This window comes from Crocodylus porosus, unplaced genomic scaffold (assembly GCF_001723895.1).
Source record: "Crocodylus porosus isolate Cpor-Errol unplaced genomic scaffold, CroPor_comp1, whole genome shotgun sequence".
NCBI lineage: Eukaryota > Metazoa > Chordata > Crocodylia > Crocodylidae > Crocodylus > Crocodylus porosus.
Genome location: NW_017728886.1, coordinates 36190774 through 36209633, shown reverse-complemented (window position 1 = coordinate 36209633; position 18860 = coordinate 36190774). Strand labels below are relative to the sequence as shown.

Below are 18860 nucleotides of genomic sequence, written 5' to 3'. Positions count from 1 at the left end.
AGCACCACAAATGAAAGGGACCTGGGGGTAATAACAGACCACAATATGAACATGAGCCGGCAGTGCAATGCTGTAACCAGTAGGGCAAATAATATTCTGCATCTCCAGCAAAACCAAGGAGGTGATTCTTCTGCTCTGCTCAGCACTGGTGCGACCATGGCTGGAGTACTACATCCAGTTCTGGGCACCACAATTTAACAAGGACATGGCCAAGTTTGAGAGAATCAGGAGAAGAGCCACCCATATGATCAGAGTCTTACCCGGTAAACCATCCAAGGGAAGGCCAAGGGATCTGGGATGACTCAGCCTGAGGTAAAGGCTGCTGAGAGGGGACCTGATAGCAGCTTACCATTCTACTAGGAGAGTACATCAAGGGCTTGGTGAGCAACCCGAGGGGAAAACTAGCATCTGAGGGGAAAACCAGCAGTAATGGCTACAAACTCCTAGAAGATAGATTCAGGCTCAACATTAGGAAAAACTTCTTCATAGTCAGGGTGTCCAGACTGTGGAATAAGCTCCCTCCAGGGGTGGTGCAATCACCTACCCTGGAAATCTTTCAGAGGTGACTAGACAGTCACCTTGCTGGGGTCACCTGACCCCTAGTTATCTTTCCTGCTTGGTGCAGGGGGCTGGACCCAATGATCTTCAGAGGGCCCTTCTGGCCTTACAATTTATCAATTTATGCAGCACCACCACCAGGATGCGAGGACAGCAAACGGCAGTGCTCTCCCTCCTGAAAAGCCACATATATCCTTTGACAGTGCTGTGACATTACGAGTACAGGTTACCACTACAATAAGCCTGCCCAACCCCCAATCATGGGTCTACAAATCCACAATGGCAGAGCAGGTGGAAAAAGATGTTAGAATCTCAATGGCTGTGAAGGTGGATGAAAGCTGCAGTGGAATGAGATCACCAGTTGCTTTCGTCTTTTTGCCATTGGATCAAGGTCTTGTTCTGTCAAAAGCAGTGTGGAAATTGATATGTGGAACCTTTTGCATGATAAAAGACATTAAACAAAGGTATTTTCCATGAAAAATGGAAAACAATCATTCTTGGCTGCAAAGGATTGCCGAAGAGAATAACTGGCACTTATATGACTGTACAGCAGGGCAGGGCAAAGAGGCTTTTATTCCTTCCCATTGCATGTTCACATAATGGTTGATCAAAATAGCAGCCTTTATCTAGGGCAGCACAGCAGCTGTTATCAAAATGACCCTCTCCCTCAGAGCAATTTATCCAAAAAGCTGGCTGCAAATTGAGAGAGAGAGAGAGAGAAGGGGGAAAAAAAAGAGAGAGAGAGAAGCACCCTGCTTCCATGAACTACATAGATTACACTTTTCTCTGCACTATCTGGGAGTTCCCCAAAGAATACACCTGTGTCTTGCCTTGGGAAGATGGCACTCTACATGATCCTTACTGCGGGCCATAATCTAACTTTTTTTTTTAGCTATATAGTGCATTTAACAGACAGGAACAGCTGATGTTATCTGTTAGTGGCTCAGTTGCCAACTTTGGACCTGGGTTCTTATCTCCAGTTCTTTTTGGAAGTGATATATAAATGTATGGGGAACAGGTTCTCAGGGTACAGAATTCAGCAGAGCATATAAAAGATTTCCCTCGATTTATGCGGTACCTGCATTCCCAGAAAACTGCACATAAATCCAATATGCATAAAGGGAACTCAGTTTACAATGTAAGAAATAAGGATAGGTAGGGAGAGGGGTGCAGTACAGCCCACTGGCCACTCCTGGGGCTGCTGCAGGGAGCGAAGCAGAAGGAACTGTCAGTGGGTGCAGGGCACAGCTCTTGCTGCTACGCGCACCCCAGGAGGGCTGTGTGCCTATAGATCTGTCCACAGGACAAGGGCAGGCTGCAGCTGCAGGCTGGGGCCTGTGGTGGCACCAGGGTCTTCCCGGCATTCAGGGTGGGCGGTGGTGCTGGGAGGGGGGCTGCTGCCACCCCAAAATTTGCTCTAGCCCCCCAACCTGCCCTTCCAGTGCTGCCACTGAGCACCGGGAAGATCCAGGGGGGGCACGCACCCCTAGGGAAGAGCCTAGTACAGCCCCACAGCTCACAGCCCTTCTGGGGTGCATGTAGCAGCAACAGCTGCACCTTTCTGCCTCACACCCACTTACAGTTCCCTCCGCTGTGCTCCCTGCTGTGGCCCTGGGCTTCCACTTCTCCCCACTAACTTCTCCCCATCCTCTGATGCAGCAGCCCCAGGAGCAGCCGATGCTAGCTGCCTGCAGCCGCTGGGCTGCACCATGCCCCGAACCCTCTGGTGCTCCACATGTTCCCACTAACCTCAGCCCCAGGGCTGTGCCATGCTGTGGTGGAGGCAGGTGGTGTTGGCTGCCCTAGGGTCTGCTGCAGCAGGGATGGGATGAGTGGGGAGGAGTGGAGCCCTGGGGCATGGCACAGCTCGCCCCCACTCACCCTAGCCCCTGCTGCAGCAGCTCCAGGAATGGCCAATGCCAGATGCCTGCAGCTGCTGGGCTGTACTGTGCCCCCACCCTCCCTGGGGCTCCATTTTTCCCCACTCACCCCAGCTCCTGCTGCAGCAGACCTGGGAGCAGCCGAAACTACCTGCCTGCAACACAGCACAGCGAAGCTCAGCCCAGGAGCTGGGGTGACAAGTGGAGCCCTGGAAGGTTCGGGGCAAGGTGCAGCCCAGCAACTGCAGGCAGCTGGTATAGGCTGCTCCCAGATCTGCTGCACCAGGTGCTGGGGTGAGTGGGGCCCTGATTCCATGGCCCTTTCCCCTCCCCCCACAGACTTACCTGCTGGGGGTGGGGCGCCTATGCCGATCACATAAGGGTGAATTTACCTCACATGTAACAAATTTTGGGTATAAAAAGGGTCATTGCATAAGAGCAAATTTGCATATACAGAACCCGCTTAAAGTGAGGGAAACCTGTACAGAATTGGCAGTAGAAGTTATTTCTATGACGTTCATACATATAGGTTTGCCATATCTTGATCTGGCTAGGTCTTAGGCACACATCAGAACCAAATAAAGCCCACTTGCCCTTTGTTCTTAAAAGGGCATTGAAAATTTGTTTTCCAACATATTTCATTTTCCCAGCTTTATAGATGTAAAATCTTGCAAAAAACCACAACCATAGTGATGGTGTAGGATATTAAGTGAAATGCTCTCTTCCTCTGTTTCTGTAGCTCTGGTGACTGCCGTGGATATTGAAAATTACTTTTAGGCCAAAGCAGCTCAAAGCACAGAAGGGGCCACAGTTTAAGTCTAGCTACATAAGAATTACCTTGGAAGAGAAATACCAGTATTGCCAGTCACAACTGTAATGAGCAACTGAAGCAGCAGAACAGCTAAAATAATGAACCTGGAGATGGGGAGTGAAAGGGAATCATGCTAAGGATGCATCTTAGAGTACTAAGTAAAACATTGTGATCAGCCTGTTTGCTTGGATACTGTGGAAACACCAAAGAACTCAGACATAAATGCTGAGACATTCACAAAACAAAAAGAAAGAAGTTGTTTCTCCCTGAACAATAGAAGGAGCACTAGTAGAAGCTGAGTTGTTACTCTATCTGGTAAAGTCAGTCATCCTCACAAGCCGGGCCAAAAAAATGGAAGAAACAGGGGCACTTGTCATTTCAGTTAAAGCAACATGAATTAGGACTAACTCTACTTAAGTTCAAAGAGCTTAATTCTCAATTGAACTGGGTCAGTTATGAACCAATTGCTTTGATGCACAGGGTTTCGAAACACTAAAAAAGTCCTTTCCAAATGCCACAAACAGAAAAGCAAATGTGCTACTGAGGATCAAACAGCAACTTTGCTTTGGAATAACTTCTTGTAAGTAGATTCTATGCTGATCACCACAAAAGATCCATGCAAGCCATTAGTATTATTTGGGCATATATTGATTTCAATGGGTTTCAGACAACACAAGGCTGAACCAAAGTATTCTCTGTTCCATAATCTGGTCACAAATTATGATCTATTGACAGGCTGCCATTGGCTGGTTGATAATAGTCAAATGCTTGTTTGAATTCTGCTCATAAAGAGGCCCTGGCAGTTCTGAAAGCCATCTTACTAGCCTTTGTGATGCACATCTGCATCCCATACCTCATGATGTGAAAATTGATGTTCTTTCAACAGGTGAAGTTCAGCTCTCTACTAAGGCCAAAAGGTCAGGATCTTTAGTTTCTGAAGCCTCTTAAAGGTTTAGGCAGGGTGTGCATTCCTGCTGGTCATCTGCGTGGAAATGAATCTCACTTCTGGGAGTGGCTGCTGAGATTCATAGAAGACCAAATTCAGCTTCCATACTTCTACATTTCCTGGTGCTTGTGGACACATGCAGGAGATTGCTGGCCCTAGGTAGACCCTCTTTCACTGTAGCTTTGGATTGGTTCCAGTTTATGGATGTTAGACCAAATTAAAGATATTGCCTTGAAATAACAGCATGAGGTCAGTCTTTGTTCATTTAGTCCGCATTCAAATTAGCTAGGCCCAAATACCTTTTACGTATTTGTTCCTTTTGATTACAGAGCCTCAGTTCAGTGGTTTTGGTATGGCATGGCATGGCAGTGGATCCCACAGCTGATTCTATATTACTCGTGAGTGTAACAACATGCCCCAAAGCATATTATATATTGCTTGCAAAGCAATGACTTCTACTTAGAAAATCTAAAATTACTCTTGTTTCACCATGACAGAAACCTCCATCCCACAGCAGAGGACTGAATTAACAATGGTCTGTGAGGGGCATTACAGGAATCTACTGAGCTATTCACTACAAAGAGTTCAGATTTAGACGAATATCTAGTTAGACAGTATGAAAAGATGGTCCAATATCTGCTTGCTTAGTTGAAGAAAAGCTGCCCAATACTTAAAAATGCACAAATCCATATTTCTGATCAACTAGGTTAATCCTCATCTTGGCAGCCACTAAAAATTTCATATTGGCAAACATGCCAAGTTAAAAAACATCTTATGGTGAAAACTCATACAATATCCAGTGGTTAAAATCTTAAACCAGGTAAAACTTGGCCATTTCAGGTGAGATTTCCTTAGAGTTTTATAGTGTATGTAAACCCCAAATCACAAAGCAAAATTCAATGGGCAAATTCAAAGCATTATCTATCACATAATAGTAATACCAGCGATTTTTGTACAATCCATGAGCCAATCTCTTCCTAATATAACACTACAGAGGAACCTAACCATACATATATTAAATCTTCTGCCCAATAAGAGATCAGTGTCACAATTACTATATTTTATTACTGTGAGGCTTGTCTGTTTCTTGGTCACAAAGAGACATACAACTGCTGCTGTTTAGATAGTTGTATCCCAAGGGGATGGAACCTGTTTACTTCTGTACCACGTGCTGCACTATCCTAACTGGGGACTACCACTGGTCATGATCAGCTTTTCCAGGCACCGATTAATAATAATAATAATAATAATAATAATAATATCTAGCCATCTACCCAACTTGAGGCAGCTGGCCAATTTTGCAGATAGATCATGAGGCTGGCCATCATTTTTGTGGGTTATTGTGGCAGCCCCCCCCTCCCACCCCTGATTAGCCAAGGGCTGTGCCGTGTGGCTCTGCTCCTTGCCACTGATTGGTGGAGGAGGTGGGGCCACATGACAGGCATCCTTTCAGCCAGTCAGCAATGAGGATGTGTGTGTGTGTGTGGGGGGTGGGGGGTAAGCCATCTTGGGCTATGACAGCAGGGTCTGCTGGATATATCAACCCTAGCATGGGAGGACCCCAGGAAGCACAGTAAGCCACTCGAGGAGGGCAGCAAAAACTGCAGTAAAGACAGGAGATGGCTGTTCACACCTGCAGGTGTGGAGACACTGATGATGGAGCAACATGCACAGCTGTGGCCTCATTTTAGAAGTATGTGCTCCCCGTACTTTGGTGTATGCACAGGGGCTGATGCAATAAGTCCACATCCCAAGCCTATGAGTGTGGGGAGCAGGAGACGAGGCTGAGTGGAGGCAGCTTCAGGAGTTCCACAGTTTCAAGAGTTCCACAGCTTCAAGGACCCAGCAAAATTTCAAGCAGGTAAAACACACAGCGAGATCCACTAACTGAAAGCCTGGAGGAGTTTCTGGTGTTCTGCATCACCAGGTAGCTGAGGAGCAAGGCTCCATGCAGACCCCAGCATGCAGACCAGGAGGAAAAGGGCATATGAGTCAGGAAGTCTTGGTGACCTGGAGCCCCGGGTGCTGTGAAAACATAATTTTTCCTCTTTTGATAGTTTGAAGTAGTTGATATTGATTTTAACAACTGTGAACTAATTAATAACTATATTGATTTGAAAGCCCGAGACTTTACTGGTAGCTGGAGTTTGAATCAGATGCATAGGAATTAACTGGAGGCTGGAATTTTGATTCAAAAGCCCATGAATTAATTGAGGGCTGAGATTTGATTTTGATGATTATGAACCAAGGACTACATTAATTTAAAAGTCCCATGAACTGACTGACAGTAGGAATTTGATTTGAAATGTCCATGAGTTCATTGAAGACTACTGGGGCTGAGGTCTATGAATTAAGCAAGGACTGTATTCATTTGTGACCATGGTGGTCTGAAAGCCTGGGAATAAATTTAAGACCTTGGCCCCGTATAACTAGGACTCAGGGCCGCCATCACAATCCAACACCCGGTTGGCATGCGGACAGGATGAAGGGGAGGAGGAGCCCTGAGAATATCCACAACATGGGCACACTCATGAGTGTCATTATTAACACTAAAACCCTCCCTATTATCATAAAAGATCAAGGCATGGCAAGTGAGTTGAGGGGCACACCCCATATGCAGGAAACTGAGGGCAAAACTATATGGCCCTAAGTGGTGTTTGCCCAGAGAAGTCCTCCCAAGCCTTGCAACGCCCCCTGTTTTGGCATAACTGTTCACAGCCTCCCCTTTATGCCAGCATCTCCCACTTCCACTCTGGCAGGCTGTGCAGCCAGGTCACAGTGGCTGTAAGGACAGCTGGCTCCTTCTGGGAAGCCAGCATTTTCTTTTCAGTGATCTTTTTTATCTCCCGTGGATTTCACATGCATTGTCTAATTTCACGGGTAATGCCAGATTTCACAATTCCTGCAAAATCCATTAAATAGTGATTGAGTAGGTCCCTACCAATATCTAAGGTTTAAACATAAATTGACTACTGAAATTACTCTCCAAGGCTAGGCCTATGTTTCCCAGCTTGAGTACATGTTTTTTTTACAGGTGGATATCAGGTGGAGTAGAGAAATAGCTGTATTAGGAAAAACTAGAATGCTCAGTGTAAGCATATTCTTGCAGCTTTGGCTAGACAGGCAATTGGCTCCATGCTATCCTTAGAAGAGCAAAACACAAAATGTGCTGCATTCAGTGGACATCTAGCTTAGCCAGAACATAGCCTTCTTATTAGTGAGAGGAGCGTAAACCTTGAGGGAGGAGAGGGCCAGCCAGGGAGAAAGAAGAAACCCAAGAAGAAGAAAAGAGATTAGAGAGAGAAATGGCCTTAAAAAAAATACTACAAAACCTATATTATAGCATAGTACAAAGAAACCGAGGGTATGCTAACTGATGTCCAAATCCACCCCAAGAAGGGGCTCCTGCCAAAATCAAGTGAAGAGTGGGTTCAAACCAAGCTCACAACTGGCCTAGTGCTGGTGCCATGGAAGCCAATAGGAGTTTTAGCACTGACTTCTGCGGGAGTCAAATTAAATCAATACTGGGTGCATCCACACATGTACTTTACTGTGGAGTTGACCAACTGACTCAGCAGTAAAGCGTCACTGTCTACATGAGTGCCGGTATTAGGGTGCAGTAGATTACATTACCTCTGCCATAAGATAGTATTGTTGGGGATAGTACCATCATATATATGATGGCGTAATTGGCTTCACTGAAACGCTCATGTAAATGGTGACCGGGTCTGGCTGAGGCATGAGGGTGCTAACATGCAGGGGGCTGCCTGCTGTCCAACGCCACACTTTAGCACTGTCATGCCTCAGACAGCCCCTCTGCTACCACCACCTGGAGCCCAGGGATGTCACCCCCTCCCCCAGTCACCTGCCAGGCCAGGGCTGCTCCGCCCTGGCTCTAACTGCTGCAGTCCCAGGCGCACATTAAGACACTGTGCCTGGGAGTAACTGACTCTGGTGCAAACTGTGCTGGAGTTTATTGCGTCTCACTACTTGCATGTGCAGATGCACCCACCAAGGATTTTTTAAAGATCCTACCCCTTGGCTTTATGCACTCCGTATGAAGCAGAGTCTGGGTCCTGAAAGCCTCATGTACCTACTCCTGATTCTAAGCAGCAGCACTAAAACTGTCCCCGAGTATATACGCTGAACTGCATTATGTATCCACTAGGTTACATTAGTGTACATATACATCTTTCTATCAGGATTGACACAAAACTGGCATCCTGTTTTCAAATACTTCATTCTCTTAATTTCTCCCTCCATATTTAGTTTTGAATCTCACACTATTAATTGGGTACTAGATGGTAACAGAAACCAATAATGTGGCCCCTATTTTCAAGAAGGGGAGGAAGGAAGATCCTAGTAATTATAGACCTGTCAGTCTCACCTCCATCTTTGGAAAAGTCTTTGAAAAGATTATTAAGGATCATATTTGTGGGAGTCCAGCAGGAAAAATAATGCAGCAGGGCAACCAGCAAGGATTCATAGCAGGTAGATCATGCCTGACTAATCTGGTTTTGTTTTATGACCCGATCACAAAATACTTAGATGCAGGAGTAGAGGTAGATGTTGTTTTGTTGGATTTTAGGAAGGCCTTTGATACAGTGTCTCATCCCATTCTCATAAATAAATTAAGAGGCTGTGACTTAAATGTTTACATGGTCCAGTGGGTGGCTAATTGACTTGGGGGTCACATCCAGAGAATGGTAGTAGATGGGCCAGTATCAGCCTGTAAGGAGGCGGGTAGTAGGGTCCCTCAGGGCTAAGTCCTTGGATCTATGCTCTTCAGTGTCTTCATCAGTGACTTGGATGTGGGTGTGAAGCATACTCTGTCCAAGTTTGCAGATGATACTAAATTGTGGAGTGAAGTGAACACTCTGGAGGGTAGGGAATGAGGGCAGGCAGAGCTGGACAGGTTGGAAAAGAGGGCAGAACACAACAGGATGCAGTACAACAAGGACAAGTGCAGAGTGCTGCACCTAGGACGTACAAATATCCAGCACACCTACTGGCTAGAAAATGACCCTCTTAGCAGCAAAGAAGTGGAAAGAGATCTCGGAGTCATAGTGGACCCCAAAATGAACACAAGTCCTAAGTGTGACAAAATCATCAACAAAGCTAATTGCACTTTATCATGCATCAGCAGATGCATGACAAATAGAACCAAGGAGGTGATACTTCCTGTCTATGCGGCATTGGTCAGACCACAGTTGGAGTACTGCATACAGTTTTGGGCTCCATACTTTAAGAAGGATGTGGATAGCCTTGGGAGGGTCCAGTGAAGGGCCACTCATATGATTATGGTTATGACTAAAGGACCTGGACCTCTTCAGCCTCTGCAAGAGAAGGCTGAGAGGTGATCTTGTGGCTGCCTACAAATTCATTAGGTGGATGCAGCAAGGAACCGAAGATGCTCTGTTCACCAGGGTGCCTCTTGAGGTAACAAGGAACAATGGTCACAAACTCACTGAGAGCAGATTTAGGCTAGACATCAGAAAAAACTTCTTCACGGTGAGGATGGCCAAAATTTGGAATAGGCTTCCAAGGGAGGTGGTGCTCTCCCCTATCTTAGGGGTCTTTAAGAGAAGGTTGGATAGGCTGGGGGTTATCTGACCCCAGCACTCTTTTCTGCCCAGGCAGGGGGATCTGACTCAATGATCTGTTGAGGTCCCTTCTGACCCTAGCATTTATGAATAATCTGTTCTTTCATGGAAAGAGTGTTCTTAACTGTTACCTCTGCCACCATTTAAGTGAATTAGATAATGAGAATATATTGAGGTTTTTAAGGTTTGTGACACTTTGATTAATATGATAATACACAGTCTAAATGGCTGATGAAATGGACTGTAAAAACTATTTTGTCAAACAGAGGAGTACCATTTTGCCTTATAATATTAATCATGGTAGCTATGAAAGAGACTGATCTAGTCAAATTCCCATGAAAGCCTTTCTTGAATAAAGAATGTTTGGCTTGAATGAGGAATGTTAAATCAGACCTTATTAGGCAACAATGCCTTGAAATTATTTGCTATTTCTGTTGCTGCACTGAACTTGGACTACTTTTAACATGGATCCTTTTTTTATTACTATCTATAAAACCCATAAATTAGTCCGCAGATAACTTGACAAACAATATTCACAATCTAGCAGACTAGTGAAGAGAAAACAATATGGTGACAATACTGAAATAGTTTTATAGCAGTACTTGCTAGACAGAATGACAGACAACAGCAATTTCTCTTTGACAAAGTAAACTGGTAGAGGCTGAGAAACCCTTTTCTGCTGTTAGGACATAAATGTATCCTGGCAGCAAATTTCTATAGAACATCTATTCATTTAGACATAGCAGACATACCAAGTACATCCTAAAAATGAACTCCTCAAGGATGTCTGCATGTATCATTCAAGAAGAAAGTTAAAAAATATTAAGACATCAACAAAATTAGCAGCGCTGCCACCAGTGCTGACTAATGTAAACTGCATCATACTACTTGTGTTACCCACTAGGTTACTATTCATAAAATTGGTAATAGCCCATTTCCATTTCCTCTGACCCCTAGCCAGGGATACAATATTTAACTGAAGAATGCACGGGTCTCTGTAGAATACCCAATTAACTAAATTCAGTAACATACTTTCTAGACTGCACTTAAAAATCCTGTTGAGGAAGGAAAGAGTGGAGATTCCGTACAGTACAGTAATTCAGACTCATCCCCACTACAAACATTTCCATCTGTTTACTCACAGCTTTTCTAACAGTTGCTTGAGTACTCCAACAATTTGCATCATGCTTAGAACATAAAATTTTCCCTGGAAATTTTCAAGAACAGGTCAGGCAGACACTTGAATGGTTTAATCAGGGACAGTCCTACCTTGAGTAGGGGGCTGAACCAGATGCCTCATGAACTCCCTTTCCATCCTACTTCTCTATGAGCCTGAACTTAAAAGTAAGAAGACATGGAATGTTTTACTTAAGAGGTGCTTTACAACTGGTGACTTACAGAATGGTGGCTGCTCATATCTCTATTTGTGCCACTACCATTACCTGTTATCACTTCCATTACCTTAATTCTCCATTACTACTTGTGTTTTAAGAAAACAGTTTTCACTTCCACTTCCATGAGCTAGTTATTTACTGCTTTGCATTCTAATTGGGTTTTTAAAACAAGGTCTGCACCCCATAAGGAAAAGTTGGTGTGATATGCTGGGGGAGGGTCTGACTAACAATGGAGTGATATTAGCAAAGGGAAAATGTAAGGTGAATGTTGGTAAAGTTTTATTGACACTGAAGCATATTAGGTTGCAGAGTAATATCCCCAGTGGCAGAAGTCCCATTGCCTGAGAGTTCTGAACCTAAGCCAGGCAATGACTGAAAAAAAAAATTTTAAAAATGCCCTGTTGGAAACAGTTCTGCATTTCTAGGGAAACTGATTGAATGATCTAATAGGTCTTTATTGTCTCTGCCTTTCATACTCTTGGGAGTATGAGGGAGACTCCATTTAAGACAAGCTACCACAATTATTGACTACACTGGTCCTTTTAAAGCCAAGGCTGTTAATCTGTAGGGCCCAATTGCCTGTTCTAGGACCACTCTGCAAAAACAGACCCATGGAACAAACCATCACTAAAGAAAGGAGGGGGTCCTAGCATAATAAAATGGTTTTGAGAGAAATCATTTACTGCTCCTGTTAAAATCCAGGAGGAAACCTTGGCTAGATACAAGGGTATAGGTTGTAGTTGTGTTGGTCAAGGTCAGGGGTGGGCAAAATATGGCCCATGGGCCATATCTGGCCAACGAGGCCATTCTATCCGGCCCATGGGGCCATAAAAAAAATTTTTTAAAGTAATATTTATGTGTCCTTGGCTTCTGTCAAAAATGACAGGAATCAAGGGCAGTAGGACCCAGGGGAAGCTTGGTGGGTTCCCACAACAGCAAGGCCCCCCCAGCCCTGCCCCCCCAGCCAGAAGCCCCAGCAGGGGCTTCTAGCCTGGGAGCATGTGGCTGCCCCATGCTGGAACCTCAGGTAAGGGGTGGGGGGGCAGGGGCAAGGGCAGAGGGGGACCCCGGGAAGGAAAGGAACCCGGGGAAAAGCTGAGCATGGTGTGGGGGAAAGCAGCCCCTTGCCTGCCCTGTGCCTGGCGCCCCGCGCTGCAGCTGCCTGTGCCTGCCCTGCATGGGCTGCAAGTGGCTGCAGCAGGGAGTTCCAGCCATGGGGTGCATGAGGGGCCACTTCTCCCCGCCCCGTGCTCAGCTTTCCCCTGGGCTCCTTTCCAGCATGGAGGAAAGCAGCCTCTTGCCCGCCCTGTGGCTGGCACTCCCTGCTCCAGCCACTCGCAGCCTGCATGGGGCTGTCCAGAGAATGCACAGGCAGCCTCAGGTGGGCTGCGAGTGGCTGCAGCACAGGGCGCCAGCCATGGGGCAGGCAAGGGGCCACTTGTCCCCACCTTGAGCTCAGCACCACATTGTAACCTGGTCCCACTGCCAGCCTGGGCCCCCTGCCGGCTCCAGGCTTGCCTGTTGGGGCTGCACGTGGCAACAGCAGCTGCAGCCCTCCCACCTGCCATGCCAGGCAGTGTTTGCCACTGCCAACTCTGGGCTGCCCAGCGCACAAGCTCTGGGCTAGCAGCAGCAGCCAACACTGCCGGCGGGGGGGCAAGCTGGGGGGCAAGCACAGCTGCTGCCGCCGACGGGCAAGCCCAGAACTAGCAGGGCCCAGGCTGGCAGCAGGGCAGGTTACAAGATGGTGCTGAGCACAGGAAAAGTGAACTCTTGCTCGCCCTGTGGCCGGCACCCTGCGCTGTAGCTGCTTGCAGCGCACGCGGACCTGCCTGTGCCTGTTCCAGACAGCCCCACGTGGGCTGCGAGTGCCTGCAGCAGGGAGCGCTGGCTACAGGGTGGGCAAAGGGCTGCTTTTCCCTGTGTTCAGCACCAGCTCCTTCTCTGCTGGCAAGCAGGGGGTTGGGGCTGCACACTGCCCCCCACCTGTACTGCAGGGCTGGGGGGCACTGGGAGTAAGCAGGTACAGGAGCCAGCAGGCGCATGGGGCCCGCACTGGTGTCCTGGGACCAGTGCCAGCAAGGCCCAGAGCAGGGTGGCAGGAGCATGGGGTCCCAGCTGGCAGGGGCTCTAGAGAGCCAGGGCAGCTCCCCCCTTTCTCTGTTGTTGCAGCCCAGCTTGGCTCCACAGATCTCTGCCAGCCTGTGCCCCACTTTGGGCTCCACTGGTGCTGGCCCTGGAACATCCGTCCCAAGATGGTGACCAGGGGGCAGGGCACCTGTCAAGGGGTGGGGCCACCCATGAGGCCCTCGACAGCCCGCCAAAACTGGGTAGAGCAGTTCTCGGCCCAAAATAATTGCTTGTCCCTAACCTAGGGACATAGACAGACAAGGAACCTTGTCTAGCTGGATACAGACATTCAAAAAGACTGAGGCAGAATCGATCTAAGTTATATGGTTTTCAGTAAGTGATGGAGTTTAGATCAATAGTGAGCAGAACACACATTTGATCCTTTGGCGGGGGAGAAGGTAGAGAACAAATCATAGACTGGATTCCACCATTTTTTAAACCACTGTGTGCGGACAAAACTTCTGTTATGGATAGAGACCAGTTGTGTGTGCTGAACTTCTGTTTTGATATAGGTATAGACCGGTTTCCTATCACTTATACCGGTAAGAGTGAAATGTCTGTTCCTGGCCATAGAAGCCCAAGTGGGTTATGCCTCCCCTTCTTTTCTCATATAGAAGGGGCTGTAGGAAGTGAGGTTTTAAAGTTCTGCTTGGATTTGCAGGCTTCTGCAAAGAAGCAGGCTAGGAAGTGGGCAGATTATAAGCGGCTTCTTAACATAGAGACAGTAGAAAGAGTTTGAGTCTATCCCAGAGACAGGTACAATCTGCATTGGTAGTGTGGACTGTGACAGCTGCATTACTGGGAGGAGTCTGGATTCACAGCTGAAATACACAGGAGGAAGAAACCCTGGGAAGGGTTCATGTTCAATGTTTTTTTCATTTGGTTGCTTTTTGACAACTTGACTTCTCTTGCTTCTCCAGAGAACTGAATGATGACGGATGGGCTTGGATTACTTGAGGGGATAATAGATCCTACCCCGCACACCGCCATGAGTGAACCCTCTTGCCAGGGGTAGATAGGCAGCAACCTGGGGAATTAATGCTGCTGTCCAAAACCCAGCAAGATTTTTAACTAAGCAGGGCAAGCCCTCAGCCCACATGGAGGGGAAATTCCTATGGAAAAAAGTTACACATTCCTCAACTGAAAAAGTGTTTCTAGTTCTCCACACTTCAGTATACAGATTAAGGGGCTCTGACCCAATAATAATTTCAGTTGCCCTTGCCTAATCTCTCTGGCCCTTGAGGCACTCATTCATGGCTTGGTGTGCTGCAAGCTCATTGAAAGCTGGGTTCTGATGTCTATTGCCTAGATACAGTGCCTGGACTTGTCAGCCAAGTCTGGCTGTTCAAATCCATCCACCACAGCTCCCAGTTTAGTTTAGCTCAGGGGTGGGCAGTTATTTTGGGCAGAGGGCCACTTACCCAGTTTTGGCAGGCTGTCAAGTGCCACATGGGTAGCCCCACCCTTTGAAAGGTGCCCTGCTCCCTGGTCACCATCTTGGGACCAATGTCCCAATGTCTTGGGACTAAATGTCCCAGGGCCAGCACTGGGGGGGGGGGGAGACCCAAAGCAGGGCACAGGCTGGCAGGGGTCTGTGGAGCCAGGCTGGGCTGCACCAGCAGGGAGAGGGGGAAGATGGCCAAGGGGAAAAGTGAGGAGCCGTTTTTCCCCATGCTCAGCACCAGCTTGTAACCCAGCCCCGCTGCCAGCCTGGGCTCCAAGCCAGCCCTGGGTTTGCTCATCAGCAGCAGCAGCTGCAGTCCCCCTGCTTGCAGTGCTGGGCAGTGTTTGCTGCTGATTCCTGCCTGGAGCTCGCATGCTGGGCAGCCCACAGATAGCAGTGGCAAACACTGCCCGGCATGGCAAGGGCAGGGGGGCACAGCTGCTGTGGCCACGCACAGCCCTGATGGGCAAGCCCAGAGCCAGCACAGGGCCTAGGCTGGCCATGGGGCCGGGTTACAAGGTGGTGCTGAGCACTTGTGGGGGGGAGGGGAGGGAAAAAAAAAGGGTGATGGAAAGTGAAACGGCCCCTTGCCTGCACCGTGCCCCATGCTGCAGCTGCTTGCAGCCTGCCTGAGGCTGCCTGCACCTGCTCAGGACATTCCTGTGCAGGTTGCAAGTGGCTGCAGCGTGAGGCACTGGCCACGGGGCAGACAAGGGGCTGCTTTCCCCACCCCACCCGTGCTCAGCTTTTCCTGGGGCCACTTTCCCCCAGGCTCCTCCCCTGCCCTCCCCCCTACCTGTAGTTCTGGTGCAGGGCAGCCACTGTGATCCCAGGCCAGAAGCCTCAGCTGGGGAGGGGTGGCGGCTGGGTGGGCCCATCTGTTGTGGGAGCCCACCGGGCTTCCCCTGGGTCCTACTGCCCTTGGTTCCTGTCAAAGATTTTTTTTTTTTTTTTTTTTTAAAATACAGGAACCAGGGGCAGATGAATATCGATTTTCTACATTTTTTAGAGGCCCCACAGGGTGGATAGAACAGCCTTGTGGACCGGATCCATTTCATGGGTGGATTTTGCCCACCTATGTTCTAGCTGTTCTCTGGACCAAACATTTTCATTGCAGATCTTGGCAGCACTTATTTTTCTCCTCTTTCTACATGCCAAACAGACCTGTACCTCTGTGACAGCATCTTCTCCAGGCCCCTCCCTTTGAGTCAACTGATTGTCAATCCAGTCTATCTGTAGTTTTATTTTTGAGTGACAACAACTCAAAACTGAAACAAAAGGAAACACAAGTCACTGGCAACATGAGCTGGATGAGATTTTTAGAATATAGTTTTTTCCTGATGGAATACATGATTTTGGGTTGATCACAATGATCCCTGAATTCAGGGGTGGCCAACCTGCATCATGGGTGCCACAAGCGGCACTGGCAGGCTCTGTACATGTCATGCAACAGAATGGTGAGGGGGCAGGCAACAAAGTGGTGTATAGGGTAGAGAGCAGAAAGTAGGACAGCACATCAAATGAGGGGAAAAATGGATTTGTGTGGTACTCAGGGAGGTATGGGGTAGTTTGTGGCATGCTTGCCAAAAAGATTAGTAAAATCTCAGAGATTAGCAATAGCTACATGAATTTGGACAGTGAAAGTCAAATAGCATGGACTAAAAGAATATAAAAGTAGAAGTTCAAACACTACAATTTGATATTTTGTTTGGATCATAGGAAAGTGGGGCTGGAAGGGACCTCAGTCATCTAGTCCAGCCCCCTGCAAAACGACATTGGTTTAAAATGTTCCCGTCTTAAATGTTAAAATTAAATTACAGTTAAATTGTATTGGGTTTGCCCCAACCCTTTTAAAACAAAATATTTCAGTTTTGGTGAAACAATACTTTTTGGTTGAGCCAAACAAATGTTTATGTTTCAACCAAAGAACAAAAACAAAATTTATTATCCACACAGCCCTACTGGTACCAGGTCTTCATCTTTTGGAAACAATCCTCCCACTCCCCAGTTATAGCCAGTCTCCTGCAGCTATTCAGCTCCTACGTGGGAAGCAGCATAATGCTGCCAAGTATTCCGAATTGTGGGCCTGTAGGGAAAACCTATCTGACCTCATATACCTGGAAGAGAGAGACCCACATTTCTTGCAGTAAAGAAGCTTGTTTTTAGAAAAACTCCAGTAGTAGGGGCTTCTATGAGTAGTAGCTTGCCACATCCACCATCCCTGATATCCCTATGGCTGATCTGACATTAGCTGGCAGATGCACTGTGAAACCCCATCCACTCTTGCCTTACAACCAAGATTAAAAAGTGCTAGTAACTGCCACTGGTTCTCTCTCTCCTGTTTGCCTCTTACTCCCTCTATTTTTTTGCTTTGGTTGTTACCGTACTAATAGCAGATTGGAAAGATCAACTGGCATCTCGTTCTCTGAAGCATTCTCTGCCAGATTTCTAGTCAGTTTGACTTCACTGCTTTTTTGCTTGCAAAGGTGAGTGGCAGGAGACTACTGCACAGAAACTGGTGAGGAAAGGTAAGGGGGGGAAAAAGAAAACCAAAGACTTAAGTGACAGTGATAACTGAGAGCAGAGAGTAAGGGAAACATGCAGACAGAAAAGAAAAACTACAGGAACACAGAAGAATGTATGACCAAAGGCTCCATGCTGTTTTAGTTCATTCTAATTTCAAAACATTTAAAACACTTAAAGGCATTTGGAAGTGCAAAATTCTGAGGGTTTTCCCCTCCCCAACCTCCTCAGAAAACAGTAAGTGAACAGTTCAAATGAATATTAACACTATTTCCATTTGTCTTTATTAAGGCACAGCATCTATTGTTTGAACCACAGCTTTTATCTAGACCCTCAGGATAAAACCCTTAACAGAGTCAATAGATTTGCTGGCAGGGGCAGGATTTTATGCTTTAAAAAAATTCTGTTCAGGAGCCATTTGTCAGAGTCCATGTAAATCATTTGGTAGATTTTTGGTTCCTGTACTTGTGGCTGTGTATTGATCATAGCCGTGCCAACACGGCAACTGACGTTTTAAAGTAAAATAAGTTGTCAAAAATATTAGAAGAAGACCAGAGCAATTTCTGAATAACTAATCTTGGTTCTACAGACCTCACGCAATGCTGGATTAAGTCCCATACTCAGCCAGCGGTCACAAAACACGATTAATGTTCAAGCCTACAGATTTTGTAATGACTGATTTCCACTGCTTTTACTGACTTCATCCCAGTTAAACAGTGCAGCACAAATTAATAGGAATGGTGGCAAAGATCCACAAACTAAGTAACAAGGAGCTTGCTACCAGGGACTAAGCCATGGGTCCATTCAGGGAATAACACACTACTCAGTACAAACACAGGCTTTCTGTGTCTGGCTTAAACTGCTGCATCGTGAAGGAGAAAGCAGCGCTATGAATTCAGCAAACAGAGTTGAACCTTTTTTCCCCCCATTAAAGAAAAAAAGGCAAAGGGAAAGCTATGCTATGGGTTCAGGTTTTGAAGGGAAAGAAACAGCTGCCCAAGACCACATTCTACATCATCTTCTGCACTGCTCTTCACAGACCCATGTCCCGACTGACACTGGGAAGCACCAAGCAGGCGGTGTGATCCAAAGGGAAGCCCTTTATCCATTCAGATCCACGCTACCGGGCATTTGCTGTACCCCAACGCTCCTACCAGCGCGAAGGGGGAGACGCAGCTTCGCGGGGGCACTGGGGCCCCCGGCCTAGGGGAGCGACGCTCCCAGGAGGACGAGAGCCCAGTACCTGTTCCGGCTCCTGGGACCCGGCTGCACCGATGCGAGAGGGGACCGGAGCTTCCTGCGGGCTTGGGGCGTGCCCGCCGTTGCCTCCTTCTCCCAGCTCCTAGCAGGTGGGGGGAAAACAAAGTTGTCAGGCACGAATTCAACCTTCCCTAGCCGGTCCCGGCCCCTTCCCACGCGGCGGGAGCAGCGCCGACACCGCAGCCGGGGCCCGCGCTGCCCTACCTGGCGCGCAGGGACCCGTCAGTCGTGAGCCAGAGCAGGCAGACGAAGAGCAGCAGGCTGCCGAGCAGGGCCACCAGCGCGATGACCGCCCGCATCGTGCGGCCGCT

At 47.6% G+C, this 18860-nt stretch overlaps 1 protein-coding gene across 3 annotated transcripts in view; it reads right to left on the bottom strand.

The window, feature by feature from the left end:
* The window catches only part of ST8SIA6 (ST8 alpha-N-acetyl-neuraminide alpha-2,8-sialyltransferase 6), an 81667-nt gene extending 62813 nt beyond the window's left edge, over positions 1-18854 (bottom strand). For all 3 annotated transcript variants that reach the window (XR_002100556.1, XM_019532498.1, XM_019532501.1), the window contains exons 1-2: positions 18754-18854; positions 18533-18631 (exon numbers count right to left, since the gene is read on the bottom strand). Coding sequence is in view for 2 of the 3 variants with exons in the window: in XM_019532498.1 (XP_019388043.1) it covers positions 18533-18631; positions 18754-18848 (194 nt within the window). In the remaining variant the exon portion in view is untranslated. The remainder of the gene's footprint in view (positions 1-18532; positions 18632-18753) is intronic.
* Between the last annotated feature and the right edge of the window lie 6 nt (positions 18855-18860).